Source organism: Ictalurus furcatus, chromosome 28, assembly GCF_023375685.1.
Source record: "Ictalurus furcatus strain D&B chromosome 28, Billie_1.0, whole genome shotgun sequence".
Lineage (NCBI taxonomy): Eukaryota > Metazoa > Chordata > Actinopteri > Siluriformes > Ictaluridae > Ictalurus > Ictalurus furcatus.
In genome coordinates this window covers 4,095,609-4,123,344 of record NC_071282.1, presented here as the reverse complement: position 1 = coordinate 4,123,344, position 27,736 = coordinate 4,095,609, and the positions used below count along the sequence as shown (strand labels likewise).

At 42.3% G+C, this 27,736-nt stretch overlaps 1 protein-coding gene across 2 annotated transcripts; it reads right to left on the bottom strand.

Moving 5' to 3' along the window:
• vps37d (VPS37D subunit of ESCRT-I) lies at nt 1–27,736 on the bottom strand. Of its 2 annotated transcripts, none has more exons than XM_053618347.1 (4): nt 27,036–27,736; nt 14,494–14,665; nt 5,842–5,924; nt 1–923 (listed from the first exon to the last, which is right to left on the bottom strand). In XM_053618347.1, exons 1-4 carry the CDS (start codon nt 27,156–27,158, stop codon nt 414–416), a joined length of 888 nt encoding a protein of 295 aa, XP_053474322.1. In that variant the 5' UTR covers nt 27,159–27,736; the 3' UTR covers nt 1–413. The 2 variants fall into 2 exon arrangements, with proteins under 2 accessions (XP_053474322.1, XP_053474323.1); XM_053618348.1 differs by lacking the exon at nt 27,036–27,736 and adding an exon at nt 18,962–20,333.

The window sequence follows — 27,736 nt, the reverse complement described above, 5'->3', positions numbered from 1 at the left end:
TACTGGTTTATAATAAACATTATAATAGGACTTTATTGATCATTATCATCACCATAACAAGGCAATATCATTAGCCTGGCATTTCTCAGAACATCATTGGCATCAAACAAGTCCTTCCAGTCAGAAATCAGTGTCTTAACGACTCTCATTCCTTCACAAAAGCAGCAGCCATATCCCGACAAAAGGGACAGGAAGAAAACAAAACGACACAAACAGGCAACAATGACAGAGACGCCCTGGAGTTGTGTAATCCACTGGCTTGTTCACAACATAGACAAGACATTTTATGGCTTTCCAATCATCTCCCTTTTTTTTTTAGGCGGATGAAAGCGACCTTTGTGTTGACCGATGAAAATGTTTACATTAACCCAAAGGTCTCGAGTCAGACATTAATGCTGCACAGTGTTTGGACGTTATCGATATGGAGGTTCATGCTGATGTGGACTGGGCCTATAGAGCTGCTGTAACCGCACCGGTCTGATCGGCCAGCCTGGTAACTGTCCTATCACTCTGAGGCCCACGGGTTGCCCAGGGCACGGATGAGGGGCACCGTGCCCTAAAGCCTGGCGCTGTCCTGGGCACGAGTCCAGAGGAGACAAGCTGGTGGATGGAGCCGAGGACGTAGACAGGGGTACCAGGATGGCCGGCGTGAGGCCGTAACGCACCTGGAAGATGCGAGCCGACCCGTGGGAGGTAATGCCGTTGGGCCGGAGCTCCTTTGACCCCTGATCCTTTTTCTTCTGCTCTTCCGCCTCCTCCTCGTCCTCCTCCGAGCGCTTGGTCTGCTTCCTCTCCGGCCGGTTGAGCTCCTGGATCTTCTCAACCTGTGCCCGGCGGACGTGATACGTCTTCCTGAAGCTCTGGAAAGAGTCCAGGAAGCCCTCCAGCGGGACTTGGCCCTCCATGAATCTCTTCAGAAGCTCCTATGGAGGTCAAACAACAGCTATCAGAGAGCAGGAAGTCAGACCGGATTCACAAGCATGCAGCATTCTTTGACTCATCTTGTTCCAGACCACGTCTCTTTTTTTGGTTATTTTGAGCACAATAATTCCAGTGTAATAAATAAATAAATAATGATAATAAAAAAACCCAACCTGGGGAATTCACTGTTAACGCAAATATTCACAGGAAACACATTTCTCACTCATGTACTTGTTTCCTGTTTGTCAAAGGAAGAGTTCCTGAATGGGACTCAATACATTAACATGTCTGTACACATAAGTCAGTCGCGTGATCACGGCATGTGATTAATTTAACATGATATTAACGTGTCCACAGGAGATTCTGTTCTAGAGAGCAGGTGGTAGGCCCTTATCCAACCCAATACGGGGTAATTAAATTATTGATGATTGCTGTGTCTTCCAGCTGCCTCACGCTGATTTCCACCCTGTTAAACACAATATAGTCCGTGTCGAGGCACTGTTTTCCAATAGCATCTAGACAACTAGACCACTGCCTTTAAGACTGAAAAAAAATCCTTGATAGAAACTATGGACTGAAAATGGAAGGGTTTTTATTTTTTTAAATTTTTTTACAGTGCTGTAAAATGTAATATGCTGTAACTTAAAAACAAGAGACAACTTAAAAATAAGAATACTAATATGATGATATATCACAAGCGCAGGAATAAACGGCAAGCAAATAAATGGCAAGCACTGAAATAAACATCTAATCAGAGTCTTGTAATTATCACATTAATTCTTAGTTATGCAGCAGCTTATAAAATAACACCTCCTGTTATTGTGCATTTAAAGAAAAAAAATATATATATATATATATCGTGATCTGAAAATGATTTGTGCGCAAAACTTAATGAAGCCACAAGGCTATGTGCAGGATATTAGGATCTGCTATTGTGATTTGTCCATCCATCCATTTTCTATGGCGCTTATCCTACAGGGTCGCGAGGAAACCTGGAGCCTATCCCAGGGAGCATGGGGCACAAGGCGGGGTACACCCTGGATGGGGTGTCAAACCATCGCAGGGCACAATCACATACACACTCACACACCCATTCATACACTACGGACACTTTGGACACGCCAATCAGCCTACCATGCATGTCTTTGGACTGGGGGAGGAAACCGGAGTACCCGGAGGAAACCCCCGCAGCACGGGGAGAACATGCAAACTCCGCACACACAGGGCCACGGTGGCAATCGAACCCCCGACCCTGGAGGTGTGAGGCGAACGTGCTAACCACTAAACAACTCTGCATCCCTAATACATGCCTCTTCATTCAAACTCCACCCCATTTGTGCAACTATTACATCTAACTTCTGAATAGTGCTTAAGTCTGTAGTTACACACGAGGTCTGAATACTGAGCAATTTCAGTATCAAATCCTTACTAAGGACTCAGAGCCCTTTACCATCCTCACTAAGAAAAAGGCGATGGGAAATTGTTTTCTTTGCATCTTTTTTTTTTTTATTTCCTTGGGTCAATAACAACAACGATGCTGTTGTTTTTTAACAGACCCACAGTTGTTTTTTTTTTAGTATAGGCCAAACGTCACTTTATGGTAAAAGTATAAATACATTCACCAAATACGTTTAGAAAAAGTCAAATAAAACCAAGAGGCGGATGTCTGGAGTGCCTTTATTGTTGCTGACTTCCTGTAAACTGAAAGGCAAACTGAAAAGGCACACTATTTCAAGACACCGCAACAGTTAGTGAATCTTTTTAACATAACATTACCTAAACCGAGTCGTACAGATGGCGCAATCAGGCTGAGTTAAGTTCAACACAATTGTTCAATCAGATCTAGCGACTCAAAATGTGCTCTACCGAACAGCTGAGAAGAACGTTAAAGCTCTGGATGACACAACTCTGAATATTTTCCCTGCTGAGCACGGAGTAATACCTGCCTTCAGGATTAACGAACTAATTAGCTTCTAGAAACTTCTCAGAAAATAGCCAAATGTTATATAGTCAATATAACTTCATTTACGCTTTCGCGTCACTCAACTTATATATACACTGCACAGCTTAGCGTGTCTCTTTTATAATATGAGCATGCTGCATGTCAGTCTGTCTGCTCCGGCAGGAAATCGATGGCTCTAATCCAGCAGGTAAATGGATAGGCCACGGGGACGTTTGCCTCCAACAAAATGCTGGCTGCTCATACCTGGCTGACAGCAATACCAGGCACAAGGTGACTATCCATTTAGCCCGGCCATCGATCAGAGCAGAGCAGCTTAATGACTCGAAGTCTCAGGGCTGTCAGTCAGGCCTTGACAGTGGGCTGGAAAGCAGGATGTTTATTTATGGCCCGTCGATCGATCCGGGTGCACACCGGCTGAGAAGCTGGCGAGATCTGACTGTAAGAGTATCATCTCCATATACTGAAGCCATATTGCGTTCAACAGATTTTAGCTCCTGTTAATCGGTTTGTGTTGCTTTCACGGCTCATGACGAGCAATTTTAACCCTCCTGTTATGTCGGGGGGGAAAAAAGTTACATCCATTACGTTATGCGTTAAAATATCTCTTCTACAGTTTAAATATACACACACACACAAAAAAAAAAACCCCAGCAAAGAGCAGCTTAAAACTGTAAACTTTTATTACGGCTTGTCCGAGACGAGCCATACGATGAAGTATTTTTGCATGTAAGTTCATGACTCGAAATGAGGGAAAAATTCAAAGAGAAAAAGAGAGATTAAGCAGTTTTTCCAGACATCTCAAATGTGAAAATGGGCCAAATTGACCCATGACATAATAGCAGGGTTAAGCTCAGCTATAATGTCTTGTTGAGTTGATACGGTTCTTTTCATTCGGTTTGGTGCCACACCAGCAGGAGGAATACAAAGGTCATTTTCATGCTGCTCAGCAAATGTGTACATTTTTATCCTGTCCATGACTCTATTATGGTTAACGTAATAGCATCAGGTTTATGGTAATTGGATAGCCGATGTTATCACTGGATTGCTTTATGTGCTTCGATCTGGAGGATTCCTAATGCGAGGAGATTAAATATTGAATATAGTGTGGATCTTTGGAGAGACGAGCAAACAGAATGTAAAAAATTAAGCATTCCTTATCGAATGCGTGCGTGCGTGTGTGTGTGTGTGTGTGTGCATGCTCGTAACATTGAGAGAATACCACAGTGAAGGAAGACTGGCTGTTAGATATGGATAAAAATAGCATGTTTGATTATATTGTTACACGTCGCATTTGTGGCGTGCCACAAACCGCCGAACCTGGCTTACTCATTAGGGATCTGAATCTATATCTGGATTTCTTTAAAGCTGCTTTGTTGATGACGTCTATTGTTAAAAGTGGCAGACAAATCAAATCGAACCGAATCGAACGTCAAACGTATTCATTTGACCAAAAAGACAAAAAAAAAAACAAAACACCCAACTCATTAATAACCTCTATAAATATAAACACATACGGTATAATTGTGGCTCGTCAGAGGCAACGTGAAAATAACTAGAAGGCCGTGTTCATTGATTCTGTAACCATCTCAATTGAGTAAAATTTTAATGACTAGTTTTTAAATCTCTGAACGCGAACCACCTTCATACCATCCCTGAATAATAAACTATGATCCAAATCGTGTCTCGAGATCGTCTAGTGCCAGCCGTCTCCACATTCCATATACAGTATGAAACTTTAAATAAGTAGTTTTGAAGCGGTCTTTTGTTTTAAAGCACTACAGATCTGGAAAACGTTACCAATAAACGTTCATCAGGCTCCATCGCCGATTTAAAAAAAAACAAAAAAAAAAACCCCAGCTAAAAACATGTTTTTTCACTTTAGCTTTTATTATCTGCCTTACTTTTACTGCCACATTACTTTTACATTATCTGCGGCGTATCTGCTGTAGAGGCGCTCTTGCTTTATATCAATAATTTATCTAAATAAAGTAGGCTTCAAAATGGTCCGCTGGTTTTAGTAAAACACCCAGGTATTAATAGTGTTCTACATCTGACTGGAGTCCCCATTAAAATTGTGCCACTTAGTGAGATATTTAGGGCCAGATGTCACGTACGTGATGATGTGCAGCGCTAAACACGACTTATAAAACGCGCTCGCGCATCCGAATGCTAAATGGATTCTACTCGAGTTTACACACGAATTACAGGTTAAGAGCTGCAAAATGGTGGAAACGGTCGAGCAGTGAGCTGACCGACACCTTACTGTAGGACTAAACAGGAAATTCACATTCAGTAACGAAAGAGATGAATGTGTTCACGATGAACAAATAAACAGTCTGGAAGGCATTAATATGGCTGATCTATTGTATGAAGATAACGAACAGGATACGTGTGAAAAGACTTTATATGAAAAGTGTGTAATGAGACTGGATTCCGTTCATCCTGCAGTCGAGTCCGATTCAGAAATTTGGAGAGAGGCCTGTTTAATGGGTCAGATTTGAGGGAAATGTATGGAGATGTTCGGAATTTGCAGTACGTGCTACGAACAGGGGGACGGAAGCGGCCCAATGGACAAGCAGTATTAAAGCACGTACTTCTTTTCACCAAAGTGCATGAACTGGATGGTTATATTCGTATGCCAATTTCATCCAATGGTTTTAACACGGAATGCAGCCTGATTACACCTGGAAATGGAAACGGCTTTGTACATGAGGTTCATAATGTTTCTCTGCACGCTTTTCTGGGTCACCCTGAAAGCAGTAAACAATTTCTAACCAAGTTGTTATTTTTTTTTCTTCTCTCCGTTTCTCCCCCCTCCATTTCCTCTCTGGTGTGTTTAGCATTGCATAAGTGGTACTGCAAGCAATGCAGCGAGTTGTGCTGCGAGAACACGGGTAGCACTGACCGTCATTACATGAGGAAGCTTGCAAAGTGCGTCAATAAGTAGTCTAGTTTACCTCAGATTGCTCCTCGGCACGTGCCACCTCATCTTGTAGGAGATTCTGAGCCGTCTGTGGACCGCGCTTCTGCATGTGGGTCTCTGAAAGAGCACAAAACATTTCAGCTACCGTTACCACCGCGAGTTAAATTCACACCGAGAGGGTCGGCTATGACGGATTTTCCACATCGTGTTTGTTGCTATGAAAGAAATACAAGGCGCCGTTGAGAGCGTGAACACCAAACATTTCTTTAAAACTAGCCCCGATGGTTAGCTTTGCACAAACACAGTAATGGGTTGCTGTGGGCTTGTGCTGTTTGCTGTGTGAGAGTGTCTTTGTAGGGGACAGAGGAAGCAATCATTTTCTGTTAGCTCATCTCCACTAATAAGTACAGGGGGGGGTCTTGTCCCATAGAGAGTGCTCTTGTGGGGTTGCTATAGCGACCAGCCAGTTTAACATGTCCGAGTCCTTTCGGGGGGGTGGGACGGGGAGGATGAGCAAAGACAGTATGCGCTAGTAGCTAAGGAGGGCAAGCGCAGGTCAGCACCATGACACCAACTGGCCTCCATTATGTTCCTTAATTCAAGCCAACTTGTTAGAAATGGAGTTTGGTCAGCAGTAATTTTACGGGTAATTTCACCCTTTCAGGTGCTACTGTGATTTTATTTCTGTCCAGATCAGCAGTTCCATCCCTCCGCCCCTGGGAAAATTCCAGCTCCAAATATCCAACAACTCAAGGGTGGGCTGATCATTTTACTCTTGTGTGGATATGCGTCTGTGATTTTACAAGCAGATGTTGCCTCTTTTGTTGGGAAACTTTTCTTTGTGCGTGTGTGTGTCTGCTTTGTAGACGTGTACTTATAGCAATTAACAAAACGATGTCGCTCTGGGGGAATCTCAAAAAACGTTATTTCTGGGGGTTGTGTTTATTTCATTTCTATACCGTCAGAAGCCAAAGGAATAAGGACATGATACTGGGATATAAATGAGATATTTATATTTAAAGCCTCGTTTTAGGTTGCCAAAGTAGCATTTACTACATTGTACTGTATGTAAATTATATGATCGCATTAGAAACATTCTAAAAAAAAAATAAATTTTTTTTTTAAACCTGTTAGAACTTGTGTTGATTCATAGCCACCTGAATACAGGAATTTTCCCCCTCACAATAGAAAGCATGCAAGCTTTTCATCAACCACGCAACCCTGAGAAAACAATACCTTCCAAATGGACTGACGTGTCATATTCGGCTTGGGAACACGCCGTGAAGATGGAAATTGTTGATGTGATGCACACAAGCACGGCAGGCTGGGAGATCTTTAAACATCTTGCGACATTTAAAGGTCTGATTTGCACGCGGTAGAATTCAACAAAACTAATTTGCCTTGCCAGAGTCGCCTCTACTGATAACATCGCCATCTTTCCTCCCCTGCCTGTGTGTGCTCTGTTCTACTTAAGCCGGTTTTACACAGTATGATTTTTTTCACCCTGATTTCGCTGCCACAGAGAAAAATCGCACACCGTAGCTGTCAGGAACGAGTCACGTGTCGGACGCAAACCGAGAGTTTACTAAAACACAATCCGAGGGCAAGGGACTGATCGGGGCAAAAACCAGACTCAAAGTGCATGAACAATACATGGTCATGGAATCATCACAAGAGCTGCGCTAGGAGAGCGAACTTCGTACAGAACGAATGAAAGTCCAGTTTGTTTAAAGGAAGCGTGTTATTGCAAACAGGGGGGTTGAGTTTCTCAATCGGGTGACTGCGGTCTGGGGTATTAATCACGTGACTGGCCGTGTGGTGGAGTTTGTATTTAATTAGGATGCTGGGAAATGAAGTTTGACGTAGTGGTTGTCTGTGGCGTTGAAGTCTGGGAACTGGAGTTCGTACAGTCTAAAACAGGCTTGGATCACTTTAGAGTGCTTTCCACCTTGTGAAGCTGTAAAAGGAGTATGAATGGCTTGGCACTTGCATGACCCCGCTAGCCAGATGTAGGAGTAGTAATCGAAGGTGACAGGCAAAGCGAAACATTCACTTAGGGAGCAGCTGTAGGTGACCTACATTCTAGGGAGAACTTGCCTAGTTGGCCCCTCGGGACTCCGGCACTTCACATGGACGGAGGGTGTGTTGGGGGTGGGTACTTTACAGCCAATAAAACCTAGAGGCTTGTGGGAACCAGGAAAGCGAGAACTATAGTGCAAGGCTGTCACAATGGTGTCAACACTGTCCCCCTGATATCCTCCAAAATAAATAAACCCCACAAAAACAAAGCAACCGAGACTTGAAAATGAATACGGTCCCAATTCAATTAAAATGCATAGATGAATGACACAAAACTGCACACAAATGCAGCTTTTTTTTTATTTATTTTTTTACAATCAGGATACGACCAAGAACCTATAGCTGTAAAAAGACTGCCGAAATGCTATGGAACGATTGGGACTAATGAGATTATAAAGGGGTCTGGAGGCATAAGAGGCTTCTGGAGGACTAAATTATAGGTTCCGAGCTCTATTCGCAGCAAATAAATGGTTCTTATGGTGCGCAAACAAAACCTTCAATAGGAGGCTGAGAAGAAGGAAAAACCACTGGTGAAAACCACCGTGAAGGATTTTTTCCCCCTTCTGATTCTTCTCCAATAGTTATCTTCTCTCTGAAAGCATCTTTTCTCTGAGATTCCATATTTTGGGACTTGCTTTATTTCTCCATACTAACCACATCGTTTTCAGTATTTGCTTTTATATGCTCCCAATGGTTGGGTCTTGTTTGAAACTAGCAGTAGCTCCAGTAGACTTAAAAATTACAAGCGTGGCTCAAAAGAATGATCAATCTGAATACTTCACGGCAGTGGAGTCTGATTTTATCTGACTGCAGGCTTTCGTTTCAACTAAACGCGGCCGCACCTGATGGCCGAGATTTAAACAAGTGAAATCAGCTGTAGCTCCTGCTTGGCTAGGACGGAAAGCTGAAAAATCAGAACAGTACCTTTGGCATTAATAACGGACAGTCTCGCGTTAGATGTTCCACAAAGCAATAGTTTTTATAGATTTAAATAGATTTTTTTGCTAAGCTTCTATAAACAGGAAAATGGGTCTCTCTCGCTCTTTTTTTTTTTTGCTCACATGTGCATAGGCACACTCAACCCCACCGAAACATACACACTTCCTGTCAAAACACCAGAGCAGTGGGTGTTCTCTTGTGGTTTTTGAAGATAAATACCGCCAACTGTTTTGCTCAACAAAAAAAAAAGAGGGGGGGAAAAAATGACTTCAGGCACCAGTTTGGATGCTAAAATGAGCTCGACTGGCACAAACTCCTTGCTCATGCTCTTGTTTTCACTCACTTCCTGACGAAGGCATTGAGCCGACATCTGTAGCCGGGCAATTTCTCCAGCTCAGCCTTGTGAGAGCGTTACAGGAGCAGATTGAGTAAAGGCGACGCACACGAGGGCCCTTATACAGCGGCTGTTTGGGGTCAATTTCGGAAACGTTTCCTCTCATGCAAACACATGAATACATGCGAGCTCAAAGATGGAGAGAGAATCAGGAAAAAAAAAAAAGGCTCAAGGGCTACTTAAGCAGACACGTCTACTGCTTAGGACAGTGCACGTGTTAAGAGACACTTTTACAAACGTTTATCCCTTTCGCAAATTTATTATCGTTATTAATAATTTATTAGATAAGTGGCATGTTCACATGTTATCAGGCTTTTTGCCCCTGGACAAAAACAGAAATGTTTACTATTCCGTACAATTTTGTCCTAGCCAATCCCTACCACGTAAGTCTCACCAACACTGAGAGCCTGAAGGCTTACACTTGGTTAATGTTTTACATAACACAATTGCAAACCTGACTAGTGCTTTTAGCTACAGAGGAGTTAGCTAAATGTTAGCTAGCTTGGTATTGACCTCTGGAACTAGTTCACACAAAATAATAGCTTAATTTTACCTAACTTGGTTTACACAATATAACATCTTAATCGTAGCTAGCGTGATTGTGCTTAGTATTACTAACAATTACTTAGCCTAGCTACTAAAGTCAAATAGCTACTGCTAGAAGAGTAACAGCTAAGCTCATTAGCTAAGTAGCTTACATAATGTTGTTAAATAAGTACATGGCAGCTGTTTTACACACGTGATAATGTTATTTTTTACTTTGCATATTATCAGCCCGTGTCTTGTTTTCATCAAAACCTACCATAAGCAACAATAGCATGCTTACTGAACGTGCCATAACGGCATATTAATTTAAACTTCACTTTGTTCTTTTTGTAATAATGTCTCAAATTTAATTTTTTACGCTCAGTGTGTTTGAACTCGTGTGAACCCTCACCCAAGGCTAGCAATGATGAAATAATGGAAAGTATATTATTCCAGGGACTTGTGCAGTTGGGTAGATTTTCAAGGGATGAATTTCAAACGTCTGCGAGAGGCCTCGTTCTCCTACTGAGAGACTAAGCCAAGGTGTGGGGTAGCTCAATAGCCCTAATCCAACTTTGATATCCACCCCGTCCTATTTAAAATACTTAGAGGCAAAAAGCAGGGGACTCAAATCCTGTTAAACATAAACTCTCCCACCAGTGAGAACTATAACACTCTCTCACAAAAAAAAAAAAAAAACACCCAACACTCTTTGGTTTCTAGTAGGGCCCAACCCATATGAAAATTCTCTCACCAATACCGCTACTAACAGTATAAAGCGATATTATCCGCTACAGTCCTGTAACCGATAATATAGGCTAATAAAATCATGTTGAATTTTATATTTAATGTTGTGCAAATATTAACACCATTACACTTAACGATAATGATTATGGATTAAAAAACATTATTTTTTTTTTAAACTATGTGATGTGCAGTGACATGCAGTTGGCATACTGCTATGGTATACTGATTATTACTCATTGACCTATAACAATACACCCCATTGTGTTTTATTCCTTAATTACTGTAACATGAGCAAGGATGTGTATTAGCTTTGCACTACACGTGTGTGACATTTTAAGAGAGGTTTTCACTCTACTGGCTTTTCCTGCACTATTATAATGTATGGTAAGCCAGCTAGACAGTAGACATTAATGGTAATATAATAGCTATGGTAATGTTCGTTTGAACCCAGAGGAACAATATAATCTGACAGATTTCGTTTTCTACCTTGAGCAGTGTTATAACCTCCCTTTGAGTTTCCATTCTTCTTGCTGTAATGAATCTCAGCACAGATCACTAGCTATCAAATGATATAAGTTAGTGTATATTACGGCACACTGGTTTCAGGATTCACACCAAATTGGGTTAATTTTGAAACAAGGCTGTGGGTGATACGAAGCAAGTCTTCGGGTGGAATTTTTTGGGGGCTAGTTTAAAAGTAGTCTGTGGCCGCCAAGATCTTGTTTTATAGCAAATAATCAGAATGATCTCTAATCAATTTCCACAAACATAGGCAAACAAAGGGAAAGTGTAAGTGCAGATACTGTATACACCATGTACATAACCATTTCTTTTGTAAGATATATTGCAAGGATTGGGAGACGGAAAGGGGGATTAAGGAGTGGATAATGTCCGTACCAGGGGACGCACACCACGGTGCCTTGTTTCCAATGCAACGCCTGAGAAGAAAATACATCTTCCTGTTCCAATGCCTGAACATTTGTGGCTTGTTTCAGCGATTTTGGTGCAGTTTTTGCGATTTAATTGGGTTTAAAATGTTTGCTGAGACCTGGCAACCCTGATTGGGATTCATGAAGCCTTATTTGAATGTGAAAGAGGTAGAATGGCCAAACATGTAGGAAGTTCAACTGGACAATAATGAACTTATGTGCATGGCTTCAATATTTTCATGTCCTGGTCAATCGAGAACATCTGTACACAGTTATTGACGCCACCATCATCCTGCTTTTGTTGTAAATAGCATCACATCTACCAGTAAGGTTATTCTAAGGGTTTTTTCTTTATTCTAAAGAAATATTATAATCTCACAGATACTAAACAGTTAGTGAAGCCTTCATCTAGGCTATAGATTGCTACATTTGATTTACTAGAGCTTTCAAATAGAATTGATCCCTTTTTGACGCTAGATGATGATTTACGTCTCCGCCTTGTCCTAAGCCCCCCCAAATCCCTCCACCTGTTTCCACCTCATTTCTTTATTTTACATGCTCCAGATGGGTATGTAGACCAGTCTTTCTACAAGCGGTCTTGCTAAAATGGTCAGAAACAAGCTTCCCTGTGTCCGACAGCAGCAGGCCAAGCTGCTATGTCACATTACAAAACTATGACAACTACCGCTGCTTTACAAGCAGAACAAATAGTCTAAAGCATACCAAAGATGTCACTCTCCAGAGAAAAATGTAGGCCAAGAATGTGCTATTGGAAACATGTGGCATAGCAGCAGAACAATGTTGTTGAAGATTTTTGAGGAAGCTTATCTGTATGCCAGTAAAGGCATCAGCAGCAGAGTGACGGTACTATACCGAGAGAGAGAAAAAAACAACCCTGCAAAACATTTCGAACAGACCGTTAAAGATTCTAAGCCTGAAACTGAACTACTCTTCATAGGCGTTATTCCCTCTTGACACCTCTGATGTCTGAGCCTGGTTATGCAAAGCTCGGAGACATAAGACAAGGCTTTTCCCTTAGTCGTGCAGGGGAATGTAGTCCTTTTCAACGTGTATCTCTCGTTCGGTCACACTTTTCCTGTAGCCGTGGTGGAATGAGAATCAGATGTTCAGAGTTGGAGGAAGGATCTCTCTCCCACCCATCCTGCCCCAGGCTGCAGCTGGAGAAGCGGCTTCGCGTGTGCAACATGGTGACAGGAAGGTGAACATTCCACCCTTCTTCCATCACTGGCCAGCTGCTCCGAGGGGGAAAGAGAGGAACAGAGAAAGACTGTGTTGATAGAACAGCACTTCTTGTGCTATGAAGATGGCATTGGCGATATGGACTAGTGAACACTAAACCTGCACATTCAAGACCTTTGAGAATCTTGCAAATCTTGGGCTTTGTTCTTTGAACTGCACTGGAGGTAGTGGTCCAAACAAAGGCCCTTTCAAATGGATCTGCCTCGCCATTTGCGTCTGTAGAATGGCAGGGAGGGTCCTGGGAAAATGTCAACAAATAATTCATATTGGCTTTGTTGGGCTGAGAGTTGGAATGTAGACTCCCTCTACAAATGGAGATGGAAAGGGGTGTTTAAGGAAGGAGGGTAAGAGGTGTTTAAGGATCGTGGTGGGCTGTTGCCGAGGTAGCTCCCCAGGGCTTCTCATTCCTTAATGAGAATTAATGCAGCCAGGAGGAATATGAGTGCGTCCAACAGCTTTGAATCTTTCATAGGCTGGGAGTGTAAACAGACCAAGCCGACATAAGATAGGAAGGGAGAGACAGACAGAAAGAGAGGGAGTGGGAGATCTTCCTCTGAGGTCCCTGCAGGGCCGTTCTAATTACAGCCTTTTGTTTTCCAGCAAACACCAGTGCAGGCAAGCATGGGCAGTCATCCTGTTCAAACCCAGTGTCCAGACCATTGCGGTTTAGACTCGCTCACTGTTCTTGTTGGTTCTTTTTCGTTTAAATTGGCTCTTGTACTTTGCAATCGAGGTCACCTCGTCCACAGTTTACCATCAGATGTTCTCTAGTTTTCAGAAAATCTCCACAAGCTTCAACTTTTATTAGCTGATAATACCCAAGGGGTCATTACAGACCACAGAAAAATAATGGGGTGTGAGAACTAGACAAACTTAAAGTTTTAGCCAAGAGAGGAACAGTGAAGAGGAAGATAATAATATTTCTCTTATTCTGGCTAGAATGATTGAGGAAAGAACAACAAATGCAAACTGCTCGCTTAATATTGTGTGGTTCAGTTAGGGCGATGAAACTTGAGCACTTTAAGTAGGCCTGCTTTGGTTAACAGCAGTTATTCCTGGCCCCTGTTGAAAGGAGGTGGGAAAGCCAGGTGGAGACCTGATGACCTCGGATCACCCTTTGGGACCGAATTACTCTGCCACACCCTGGATGGAGGGGTCGATAGGGTGGGCTGTTCTAGTGCTAAGGGATGTGTGGATGATCAGTTCAGGAAGAGGTCGGAATGCCAACAGTCGTCTGTTCACCTCATGAATAAGGTGGCACCAGACCATCGGGTCATGTTATTATGGAACAAGTTCACCTCGCAATGACGAAATATCACTAGCAGGTGCTGAGAGTGTCCAAATGCCGTTCTTAACATGGGCTTTTTATGGGCGAATGATAAAAATAACGGTGCACTAATGACAGCTTTCATTTGAAACGGTGTGCTGATCACATCTTCCATCAAGGATTTTCTATCTTGGTGAAGACAGCACTGTGTACAGCGCTGCTCACTGGCTCATTATTAATTCACTTTGTTTTTTTCCCCTCTGGAACATGTCCTGAATGTGTGTGTGTAAGGATAAAGCGCGTGGGCTTTAGTGTTTCTAACACAGCTCACTCCAATGAACAACACTGACGGTTAAAAAAGGCGTCACACAAATATACTAACGATCCTAAAAATGAAGGACAGCTACTGAGGACCAGTGAACAATCAGGTCATGCTTTCATCCGTTGTTAGAACTCACCACGAGTGTACTTTAAGAGGTAGCAGAACAACACAACGGTTAAGTCGTGTGAACTGAGATCCTTGGCATATTCAGCACGGTTACTCACCAAGTCGGCTTTGCTTTTCCCTGTAGGAAGCGGCCAGCTTTGCGAGTTCCCCGTACTTAGCAGCCAATTGAAGTTTACCGTTCTGGAGCCGGGGCCGATGTGCAAGGCTTTCTTCTGCGAGACTTCGATTAATCACCAGCATGGCTTCCCTCTCCACCTGCAGCTCCTGAAACTGAACACAAATTCCCAATTAAACCACGAAAGCCAAGAACAACAGGCGATTCCGTCCGTTTGTTAGGATTGGACAGGTGGAGCAAGTTTAAGGTCTTGAGACAAAGCCTAATCAAATTTTAAGGTGGGACCCAAAATTGCAAAGAAAACACAACGAGCAAACACTAGAAACTAGAAAAAGAGTGAACACAAAGGCAGGAAATAAGCCTTTGTATCTAATTGAAGGACCCATCACACAAATGCTTAACGAAACTCCATCCCAAAGCACATCATCTTACACACGGAAAAAATTCCGCCAGTCAACAATTTCATTCTTCCTGTTCTTGATTTACATCTCTGATCCACACCTGCACACACTGCGTTCCAACTTTCCCATGTCCAAGACTTTTTATTGTCCACCAGGACCCCAATAAACCAACAACAGTGCCTTGCAACAGTTCCACACATGACACAGTGTTCAAGGTCTGACTACAGCAGAGAGGAAATGCTAGCACATAGAGCTCTTGGGGATTTTTTTAAATTTATATTTATGTGCATAAGCAGTGTGAGAGGAATCAAATCTGTGTATGGAGCCACAGATGGGTCACAGGGAGACAGTTCACACTATTCATGGTGAAGAAAGCTTGAAAATGAGTAGACAAGTCTTATTGTGACCGCAGACCACCCATGAGCCTGTACAAGCCACAGGCCTTTTCATACCGGTGTGGCGATCCACCTTGCTGGGTATTGAGCTTGAATTCCAGGTCAAGGCTACAGCGCTGCTCGTGTTTCATAGGGACAGAGTGAATGCTTTAAAGGGTTTGGCATGGAACCATATAGCTGTAAACTTTGAGCTATAAACCTGGCACTAGCTTCAGTTGAGAGGGGTTTTGCTTAATTCCCTTTTCAGGCTTTTGATTTATTTTTATCTAGGAGGTTAAGTTAATGGAACTCGGTGTTCCTTGTACAAGCAAGTGGAACGGCTGTAAAGAATCACCGAGAAATAGACAAAGCATCTTAGATGCCTCGTTCAAAAACAACAACAACAAAAAAAAACCTTTCGAAAGCCAATAATCCAACTCATTGCTGTGGGTGCAAATGAATGACTTCCAGATGAAAGACAATATTTAACTCACACAGGAAGAGCCAAGGCCTGAAGCTGTGGTGGAGACGATATTTAATGAACAACCGCCTCAGTCTGCCACGACTCACTCGCTGTAGATCTAATTATAAAACTCCTGTACACGATGTGTTGCTTAACAGTTCAGGACGTCATTTGGTAACTCTGCCCTCCATGACATTGCCCAAGACCACTAACTCCAGCCCTTTGGGGAACGGCAGAGACGAATCCAAACCTCCAAACCAACGTCCTAATGGAAAGCATTCGCAAAAAGTTCAGCCATCCCGAAAAACCACATTCTCTACGCTAAGCATAATTGCCCGTGCCAGAGTATGAGGTATGGGTCGTCCTGGAATTTTGTGGAATTTGTGTTTCTTTCCCCTAGTTTAAGCCAGAAATATTAAGATGAATCCAGGAGGTGGCCTTAACTACTAGTTTCATGTGTTTCAATATCGCAGAGCCTTACTGTACTTAGCAGAGCATATAAGAGGATTAATGTTGTATTTGCTCGATGAATAGGAGAATATTGCCTTTGTTGCTATTCCTCAGTATAACTTCAAACACCGCTCTGGTATCCCCACTAGATCCATTTCCATTTCACTCTCCATTTTTCCTAAGAGGGAAAAGTGAAACCGCCAAGAAGATTTTCTGCACGCTCACACAAACAAGCCATACTTGAGCTGCTTAGGATGACCTAAAAGAGCATGACTGATAATAAATAAATTAATTAATTGATTAAAAATCTCTCTTTTGGGGGTTATGTAAGGTTCCTTTTTTTTGTGAAAATAGCTTCCAACTTCAAACTTTTCAAAAAAAAAAAAACTATTTATTTTTTTTATCTCTCTCAGCAGGGCCATGTACTGCCTTTGTAAATTCCCTGCCTCATGGCACCGACAGTGCAATTCATCGCTGCAGCTAATCATCATTAATATTCTACATTTCACCCCACACAACAGCACCTGTTTTTTTGGTTTTTTTTTTTCCCCAGACAAACTTAGTGCACTTAGGTAATCCTTTTGTAATTAACGCAAATGCATGGCTTGGAATCAAACACAGACTCACATGGTTCTTTTCTCTATCCATGGGTCTTAACTGATTGAAAATGAAATGTTAAATTTCTACATAACAAATGGTGCCTCTCGGAGAAAAGCCACTGAGTGGAAATTGTGTGTGTGTTTGTGTGTGTGTGTCTGGAACAAGCTTTTCTAAGACAAAATAATTACAGCGGCGAACGTATAAGCATCACTGTGCTTGTTTACCACTGACAAATTCAAAAACACGAATCAACCGAGTCACCTTAGACAAAACAACCCGCGTGTTTGCATGTTTTGTTGTGACTGGCATCCCCGACACAAAGAATGTTTTCAAATGCTTTACACCAAAGCGCTGCTGAATGCTCAAAAGGTGTCGATTCATTTTCTGCGAACGACAGCTCGGACAGTACTTCTGGTTTAAAGGCACTGAAAACCGTGTGCTTTATCTAATACGTCGAAAACATTCTGTGAGGAGACGTTTTATTTAGACTCTTCGGAAGGAGTCTCCAGTAACAGTGTGAGATGAAACCGTGACACTTCTACCACAGGAAAGTCTTCAAGACAGAAGGCTTTCCGGTTTCCTGATAACATGATAAGCTGCAATTCTTTTTTTTTGGTCTTATTAAGGAAATTATTTAAGTGAGGCTGGTTAGGGAATGACTGTTTACAGCTTTTATAATGTAATCGGAAATGAACTTGTTTCGCGGAGTTTCTGAAACATTAAACACGACTATAAATACATTTTTAAAATGTCGAAATTAAGACTGGCAAATGAACGTGCTATACGAGGAATAAAAAAAACAAAAAAACAAAACACAACACTTCAGACCATGATGCTATTGGAAACAGTAACTCTGTGTGGCATCGCACCACCCTGTTGTTGATTATTATCCTATAACAGCATGTTCCAGCATGCTTTATTCCTTACTTGGATCTCAAGGCCTGTTCTACATTAGCGTGAGAAAAACCACCCCACAGTTCTGTATGCAAGCCCATCATGAGCAGTTATTATTCTCCGGTTCTTTGGTTTCACAGTCTAAATAAAAGCCAACCCTGCTCCCATGGAATCCCTCTAGGATTCTCCATCCATTTTAGAGACACCCATATTCTCCACCACTAAATAGCTGTACGAGCCGAGATGGATCATCTAAACATCTCGAGACCTTTTCGGCAATAGAGACGACAAAATGACGAATGGATTGGGTAATGAATCTGATTCCAGAAGAGAGAGAGAGAAAAAAAAAGTTGGCTTCCACTGGACTTGAGCTATTGCGTGCTGTAAATCTGATCTGCCTTGAACGCTTCTATGTTTCCGATATCACGGCACGTCCATTACGATTGCCGAGAAATCATGATTCGTGCCAAATACTTAAGCTGATGAAAGCGGCTGGCTCACGATCATAGGTTCCAATGTATCTGATCGGCACAAAGTTGTTGATATAAGGCTCATTTCTGAACGTTCTTAATTGTTGTGGTTTTTGCATGTGTATGGTTATGGATCTACATCTTAATTGTGCCACCCAAAATAAAGCTATCCAACACTTGAAGGATAGCACTTACGTCGCCAACACTACACTAATGAATATTCATCGGATTGGAAAGAAGGAGCATGTTTTTTTTGAGCTTGATTGTGTATGGTATAGCAGATGATGCATTCAGGTTTTAATTAGGTGCCATACTGGACTAATGAATATTCAGGGTTTTGCAGAGAATGATGAAAAAGTTTGTTTGTTTGTTTTTTTTTTAAAAAAAGGGGGCGTCCAAAGCCTTTGAATTCGTTTTAGGACATGCATGGTAATTGGTCCTGTTTACAGAGGAACGTTCTAGTTCATTCTACGTCAAATACTGCTCAAAGGCATTCACTGATTTCAACTCTTTATATTTGCCTAAGGTATACATTCAAACAATTAAATCATTTTTTATTTCCTTTAAGCACAATTAATTCTCACCTACCAGACTGAACTCGTACCACAAGGGATTCTTTTGCACCTTGTGTTTCGTAAAGGATGTGGTTTGACGCCATGCCATTACCAGGAAAAACATGCATACCGCTGCAAATGACTTACAAAGTCGTCTGTTCGTCTCTTACTTTCTATTACTTGCACGTACTTCCTGACCGTTTAATACGCCGGCCTACTGACTTTGCAGATGTGTCATAACTCACCCGGAGTCCATAACCGTCTGAGCTTCATCCATTTTATTTCGATTATTTTTATTTTTTTTTTGCCGTCTCTCGGCCCGTTTGAATCCGATCTCGGATAACGAGATCGCAGCGTCAACCACGACCGCTGAATTTCAGAGCCTTTGGAATCCCGAGCATTTGGCCCATCTTCAGAAGACATCACTGGCTTAGACTTAACACTGTGTTTATTCTTCCACTGTTTCCTCTCTTGCTGTGATTCTGACAATCTCAGCACAGCACAGAGTGCAGTCTGAACAGCTCCCAGTCTTACCCTAAACAGGAATCAACATGGATTATCCATTTCCTCTAGCGCTTGATTTCTGTCTGCTCACTTCATGGATACAAAGTCTCAGGAGGCCGTGTGATTAAGATGATATATAGTCCATAAAATGAATATAGAGCTGTTTACCATGGCAGATCGGTCAAAGTTAGTTTTTTTTAATTTTTTTTTTACTGTGTATCCGGTTTATTGGAAATGATTCACTTGGTCTAAAATCCTTTTTGTAGCCTTTCACCAGCTGTGAGAAAAATGCAGTTGCATCCTTCAAACACTCCAAAGCCACGCTATTTGGGTATTACAGCAAGCTACATAGACCAAACAGTCTGGAAACACACTTTGAAGTCATGCGCTTGGGTGGCAGTCAGATAATAAAGTCGAGGTCCTTTGCGTTGGATGGACGGGGGTGTTTTTCCAGTTTTATTGTGTCTGGGGATTTAAATGCATTGTTTAGTCTGATGTGCTTGACTTGAGGAACAAACTGACTTGACAAATCAGAAAGCATGCAAACTTGCCATAGCTTAAGTAGTCAAACCAATCCTTGGATTAAAATCCAGTTTCAAGGATTTACTTGGATTAAATTTTGGCTAAATGCTGAGTATCAGCTGTATTTGAAAGCAAACCGTTACTGACGGGCTATTTTTCCAGTAAACCTGTCTTACAGGTAACCATTCTAGGCTGTCTTACAGGAAACAATTCCATAGTATTCTAGGCTATTTTCCCAGAGGTTTGTTACATGAAGGCATCAGATAATTAAAGGAAAACTCCACCCTGAAATATGTGAAATGTCCAATAACGTCTCAAACATACAGTAGAACAGTCAAGTTTTGCCGTCAGCTTCTAAGGACAAAAGAACAAGAACTTATTTCCTCACGCGCCGTTGTCCAGCAATCATATTAATACTAAATCTAATGTAGAAGTAGTTGAGAGATTTGTGCAAATACTGGATTCAAAGTAAGGCTGCACAATTAATCGAATATCGATCTCGATTACGATTTTGACTGCCCACGATTACACGAACACGATCGACTGCGATACTGACGTTTAAAGTACGTCCTCCGCTCATAGAAAACTCCGCTGCAGATCAGATCAAGCGCTTCCTAAACTTACAGCCTGTCACCATAGAGCGACGCTCACAGGGATGGCGTCATTTTGTAACGCTAAAAACCGGGAAACGGGTTAGCATTTTAGCACTCCGATTCCATCGTCCCGAAGTCAGTGGGTTTTTTGAATGGGATTTTGGTTAAAACCCTGAAATAAGGTGTGTGGTGAACACGAGCTGAATATATTTTCATGTTTTATTCTACGACATAAAATACACCACTAAAACCCCACTCGTGAGGTTGTTTTGTTTTTTTTTATAAAGTTTTTACGTGTATTGAAAAATTGTTAACATGTTGCTAAATGGGACTACAGACATTGTCGGGGACATTAACCGTCATCACGCTGAACCCCCCCCCCCCCATAAAAAAAAAAAACAATGTAGATGAATTTGATATTTTCATTTGGTTGATGGCGTTATTATTTTGACTTATCCTATAATTTGGGTACAATTTTATTTATATTTTGCTTCTACGAGATGATGCACTTTAAGGACCGGTCTAATTTGATGCAAAGATTTGTACATGAGCAGGAATGTAGCACAACATGGAGGTGAAAGCAGCGGTCTGTTTATTTAAATGTGAAAGCGCAATAAAAATATGTCGTCCCTAAAAATCAATGAATCTCAATATCGATGAAAATAATCGTGATTGTCATTTTGGCCATAATCGTGCAGCCCTAATTCAACGTTCCAGAATGCGATGCAGCTATATGACACAGTCGCGCTACAGGGTTACAGGAGAGTCTCGGCTTGGCTAGTTAGCCAAATCTATGAGATGACAAGCGTGATACCGTTGATGTATTTAAGCAGAGGTGTGAGAGCTGGATAGATGAAAGCGCTAAAGCGCTGCCGCGTCGGTCTCTTTACGTAGAGATGAAGCGAGGGCTAAATGCCACTGGCACCCACGTGGGTATTGTGGGTAATGTAAGAAACCAATGAAAGAAATCAACTCAAGAATTAAATGACAAAAAAAAATCGTTTGTATGCCGTGAAAATTAATTATATAAAACAAATAAATATGCAAGTCGTCCAGGGTGCATTTTTGCTTTAAGGGCGATTTCACGGAGACCGAATCCCTCCGCCTGCTGCCCCCGCTTCGCTTTCCGACTTTATTTTGTTGTTCCGAACCAACGCACATTCGTGTAACACTTTCATCATCAGTCTGAGCACCAGAGGCAGCTGGTTACCATTGTCGCCTGGCAATGAGGTTTGTAGATAAAATGGAAAACTGTGTGTTCTGCTCCCTGGCAATGCGTTTTATGTTTTACAATCAAAATGTCACAAAGACAGCAAGAACGACAATGGCACATATTGCATTGGAGTTCATGTTGGGAACTGAACTAGGACAGAATGTGAGCTGCAGGCGTATAAAAGTTTTAAAGAAGACAGCAGTGACAGCTGTACTGGGTACTTTACTCGTAACCATTTCAGGCCATCATTCATCGTTTGAGCTTTCTGTCTTTCAGAGCACAAACTCCGAGTTACTTAGTTCAAAGTAAAAACAAAACAAAAAAAAAAACGATGGTTTGCTGCACTTGAATGATTTATAGGATTCTTTTCTATATGTGCGTTAATATTTTTTATCCACCTAAATCTCTAGTTTTCTGTGATTGCACCATGATAACCCTTTGCCTGCGATCTTGGTGCAAATGGTGACTTTAAAACAGTTTAACGAAATATACAGCGGATTAGTCCAGACGGTTTTCATACAGACAGCAGTCTAGACAAGTAAAACCCGACTGTTTTTATACTGTACTACTACTATAATATTTACACCTGCCCAAACACCAGAGAGTAAACACACCAGGATTCAATTGAAACAGGCTAAAGCGCCTTAAAAGCGCCCCAAACTCAACTTTAAGGTCAAACAGACCTGGGTTTGTCCCACAAGATCTACTGTGAAATAAGACATTAAACACAAGGTTTTTTGTGTGCTGTTATAGGAAAATGTGATGCGGCATGTGATGTGAAGATTGTTACACCCCAAAGTCGATTTTTTTTTTCCAGCAACAGAACGTCCCAAGTCGTTTATACCACAGGAACCGGCCTCTCGTTCTCTCAAAGTTAATAAAGCTGGGTTCACACTGTACGATTGTGGCCACGGTTTGGTCGTCCGAGACAAAGATCCCTATAATCCTAGGCCAAAATCTGTAGTCTCTGATCGTTAGTTTGACGCGTTCCGATTAACGGCCGTCGCGATCACATTTTTCCTCCGATTAAATTCTGGCAGCGTCAGAAGATTTGAGGAACGGTCCTGTAGCGAGTCTTCTTGCGTGCGTCCGTTATTCACGTCTTGACTGGCGTACCGTCTGACATTAATGACAACTGAAATCCTACAGTGTGACACGGCTTACAGCGAGGATCATGTCTGACAAGCGACAGTCACGAAAGACTATTAAAAAAAAAAAAAAAAATCGCACAGCGTGCACCCGGCTTAAGACTGAAAAAAAAAAATGCAGCTTGTCATGTCACGGAGAAACTGAACCCTCTAGCACATGAAGATGTGTCTGAAAAATTCAAAAAATGTGCCACAGATGTTACAGCTCGACCTCTGACCGACTCTCCTGAGTGTCCTTCCACACAGATAAATAAACGTCTAATGTATTAGAACGAGCGCGTTAATATAAACCCGTGATCTGCCTCACAGCTGGCACTACTAACCAAACTGCTGCTATAGAACAGCACATCAACAGCTTTTTAACCAATCAGATTGGAGAATTCAACAACGCTGTGGTATAAAGCATTATAAGTGATGAGAACTCGCTTCTGCACACGTCTGATTCCACTCATCGGTTAAAATTATAGACTGCTTCAACCCACAACGAGACCTCAATCCGTAACTAAATCGAACAGGAAGGAAGAAAAAAAAAAAAAAAAAAAAAAAAAAAAAAGATTGTGATTTCCTCAAGCAGAGTCTGTTTCAATAAAACCGGTGTCACTGTGTCTGCACTTTTCTGGATTTATCAAGTCAAAATCCATCTGCTGTACGATTTATCAACACATTTCGACACCCCCTTGCTGAAAGCGCAGACACAGCAACACCTACTTTATTAAAAACCGAGAAAGTCTGGTCAAGGAAATGAACATGACCTGCAATATATTTTCGTCTGGAGCTCTGTTTACGGAGGGTGAAATATGACTTCCGATGGTTTTAGGGTGAAGCGTCACATTAAACAAGGAGCGATATTTGTAACATGTCCGCATGAGCACGACTAGCTGACCTCACACTTTAAGCACACTTTAAGATCGCTCATAGACCTAACTGCCTATTATGTTCATCTTTCATGAGAGGACTTTCATTTCTTACAGTAGGTACGGTATGGAACGCATCTGACACAGCGATGATATAAATGTGTGAGGTTATGAGACAATATATACCATATATGTGATTGTTTATAAGGGAAATTAGCAGTTTGTAGCATGTTCGTCTCAGATTGTACTTGTTTTTAATATATATATATATATATATATATATATATATATATACATTGCTAGCCAGATCAGCTTACTGTCTGCAGTAATGTTAGCTGATCAGGTGACGCTACAAGCTCCTTACATGGCTATAAATAAACACTTAATGGGAATTTGATGGGAAGTCATCGTAAGCCTTACGATCAGTCGCCTAAACCTGAACCGCTGTACCGCCACTTCCCACATAACTTCCGTAATAGCACGATTAAAAGTGTGTTATTAACTATTGATGACATAGTATCATGTAACATCATTCAGAAATGAACAAGGAACGTAAATATTAAACCACAATACAGTATTTACCTCAGTAAAATGAAACGGTCTAACAAGAGTCAGTGCAGAAGAAGTGGAAGAATGGAGGCATGAGAAACTGGCAATACTGCGATTGTGATGTATTAACTAGGACACGTTTCTGCACTAAAATGGTGATCCTGGTTACGGCCCTGCAGGTCAGAAATAATAAATATGTTACACACGACCACTGCGTTTGACTTGGAAACACAGGATATCCAGTACGGCGATTGAAATGAGACAAAATGAACAAAGAAAACGACACGGCTCTCTGTATTCCGACAAGAACAGCATCCATCTTAGTTGGCGATATGCACCAGGAGCACTTGAAATCACGCCAAGTGTGAATTACAAGTCAAAGTCGTAAATGAGAGTTTTACAAGGGGGGGGGATTTGCCAAATTCTTCAGGACTCTGTGAAGATTATAAAGTGTACCCTTTATTTACTTCGGCGTAATGAGAAAACAAGCTCTCATTCATCTCCGCTGCTAAAAGTAGACAAACGGGAGCTTTGCATACTTGAATAGTGTTTCAAGACAACAATGCCAGGTAATGTACACGGTAAAGCGAAACCCACTCAGGCGAGGACTCTCATCCGTCTCACTGAGCCGTTACAGCAGTCCCCGAGCAGTTGCCCTTGGAGACCTTTGCGCGCTAATGAATTTAGGCATCGCGACTCGGCTCGCGCGTCGTGCATCACTCGCCAACGACGAGGCTCGAGCGCCAGAGCAAGGCGTCACGTGACCCTGCACAGCCCCACGGCTGGTCGGCGGTGATAAACTTTCAGCAGTGCAGTCGGGGATGGAGCACGTTTACACACAGGAAACATTTTTAAAAGATAAAATGTTCCCTACGCTGTGAATATGCACTCTGGCTGCAAAAAGATTGAGTGTTCAGAGACGCCAAAACAAAAAAGAAAAGAAAAAAAACAAAGACTGCACGCACTTTGTTTTGAATGATGGGTTATCAGTGGTGCTGCGGAACGAACGGCCACAACATAGCGTTACGGTGGGTTAGGAATTGCTCTATTATTAATATCATGTTATTATTTAAATCCATGCAGTGCTACGGTTCTGATTTAATCAGCTACATATGATTCTTCAAGGCACAGGCTTCTCGGAAACATAATCGGTCAGCAACTGGAAAGGCAAGGCTTATTTCAAGGGTGACACCTGCCGACATGTTCCACCCAAGTGGACGACGGCCAATGCAAATACAAATTAGCAGCGCTCGAATCTCGCCTTCGCGTCAGGACATAATATGATTTGGATAGAGTAGATTTGTACATGAGAACTGTTTCTGTATCATAAAGACTTAAAGTCTTGTGCTCATGCCAGGACTCTTATTCACAACATGCACGAACTGAACATCTGTTCAATAAATTTAGTACTGTTTGACTTTATAGGATGTATGTTGTAGAAGAGTAATGATTTACAATCCCACTATGCAGTGTCGCCCAGAACAGGATGGGTTCCGTGTTAAGGTTTCTCATGGAGGTTTTCTTGCCACGATCACCTCAGGCTTGCTCCTTATGCAGGTAGCAAACTAACGTCGGCCCAGCGTGTATTCTGGGTGGCTATGTTGGCCGTGCCTATATGTGGTTAAAGAGCACTTTTCAGAACATTTGGCAAGGTGGATTTAAAGGTGGCTGAGAGTCGGTTGCTCCTGGTGGCACAATGGGAAAAATGACATTGGGTAAACAAAGTCACCCAACAGCATTGCTGACATTTCCTCAGCGATGGGCCACCACTTGTGATTTAGATTTAAAGGTGGAAATCTGAAAATCTGCCACCGCTGGTGGCCTAACAGAATGGTGGACATTCTCATGCTGAACAAAAACAATAGCAATCATCACAGAAATTCTAATGGTTTTCACTACAAATACCATTACAATTCATCAGCTAACCATTAACGGTCTCCACTAGACATAACAAGCCACCAATAGAAGGCAACAAATTACCAGACGGACCATTACAGTTTCCATCCATCTTCTACCGCTTACTCCTTTTCAGGGTCACGGGGGAACCTGGAGCCTATCCCAGGGAGCATCGGGCACAAGGCGGGGTACACCCTGGACAGGGTGCCAGTCCATTACAGTTTCCATTAAAACCAATACGCTTCCCATTATAAGCATTACAATAATAGAAATACTGCGACGCTTTCTATTAGGGGTTTTCTTTTCAGCAAGATCGATCCATTTGGATATGGATCAAGCTGCTGTGTGATCATCAAAATCAAAATCCATTGCCAAGGTATCCCTTTAAAACCTTTTCTGTTCCAAAGTCTAATACCACGCCATTAGACACTGATTAGTCATGTAGTCATAATATGAAATTGATGGTGGACATGATGAGAAGTGCCATGCCTTGCTGTCATGCCCATATGTCAAAACCAGCCAGCAGAGTTCATACACAGCTGGATGGAGCGCGTGCAACGTGATCACAGCCTGATAATCCGTGAAAAGTCCCTGCGTGGAAATGCAACTCGGGTTCAAACTTTAAAACACGTGATTAGGCTGCGATGAATTCATTAATGCGGGGTTCATTCATGACGCAATCAATCCCGAGGTGAGATCTAGACTATTAAAGCGCCTATCTGTTGAGCTGGGGGGTTTGGGGGGGGGGCATTTTTGGAACTGCATTGAGGGGAGAGAGGAAAGAAAAAAAATCCGCGCGCGCTTATTAGCGATGCCAACCACGCCGCAGAGAAAACGATACGACTGCGTCGTAAATCCGACCCCGGTGAGTGCGGGGGAATGCGGGTCTGGACGCCGGTACAGCGGAAATCTGGCCAAACATCTGCACGGTCAAAAAGATGCATGGTTAAAAAAAAAAAAAAGGGAGAGAGAGAGAGAAAAGGGAAGAGCGCGCGCACCAGTGCAGTTCACGTCGTAATTCCAAAGCAGAAATATCTCACCTTTTCACTGAGGCGCACGATCTTGTCCATTTTTGTTTCATCTTGAAGAAGCTCCCGTAGTTCACTCGTGCTGAGGACCCTGTACCCGTCCGGGCAAGAGTTCACTTCCCTCTTCTGGGACATTGTAGTCCCCGTTTAAAAAAAAAAAAAAAAAAAAAACGAATTAAACGACTCGGGTTTGCATTTCGCTCGTGCAAGGCGCCGAGTGTAACCGAGCCGAGCTGCGCGAGCAGGGAGCAGGAGCAGGCGGAGGAGGTCTCATCGGTATGAACGCACACCACTGTTTTGAGACAATGCAATAGGATATCACACGTTTGCACTTGTGGTGCAAGACTTTCCTTGGCCACAAGGGGGCGAGCGACTTGTACGTGTCCAATGACTGCCACCTTATTTGAAACACCCCCTGTCCAGCACCTGCGCTGATTGGCCGGGTTTAGCCGGTACTTTGTAGGTGTAGAATTGAGTGAGTGTAGAATTGAGTGAGTGTAGATCACCTGTTGCTCTGCGCGGTTTGTCAGCCTCGTTCTACATCATCCGTCAAGGGAAAGGGCTCTCAGAGGGCCGTGAATGGACATGTTGTTATTTTGAGATCACGGATCTTGTGGTGTGTGTGTGTGTAGAAGTTTGCAGAAGTTGTTTTCAGTCCGTGTAAAACTGGAAAAGAGAACAATACTTCCCCAAAATACTTCATTGATCCGTGT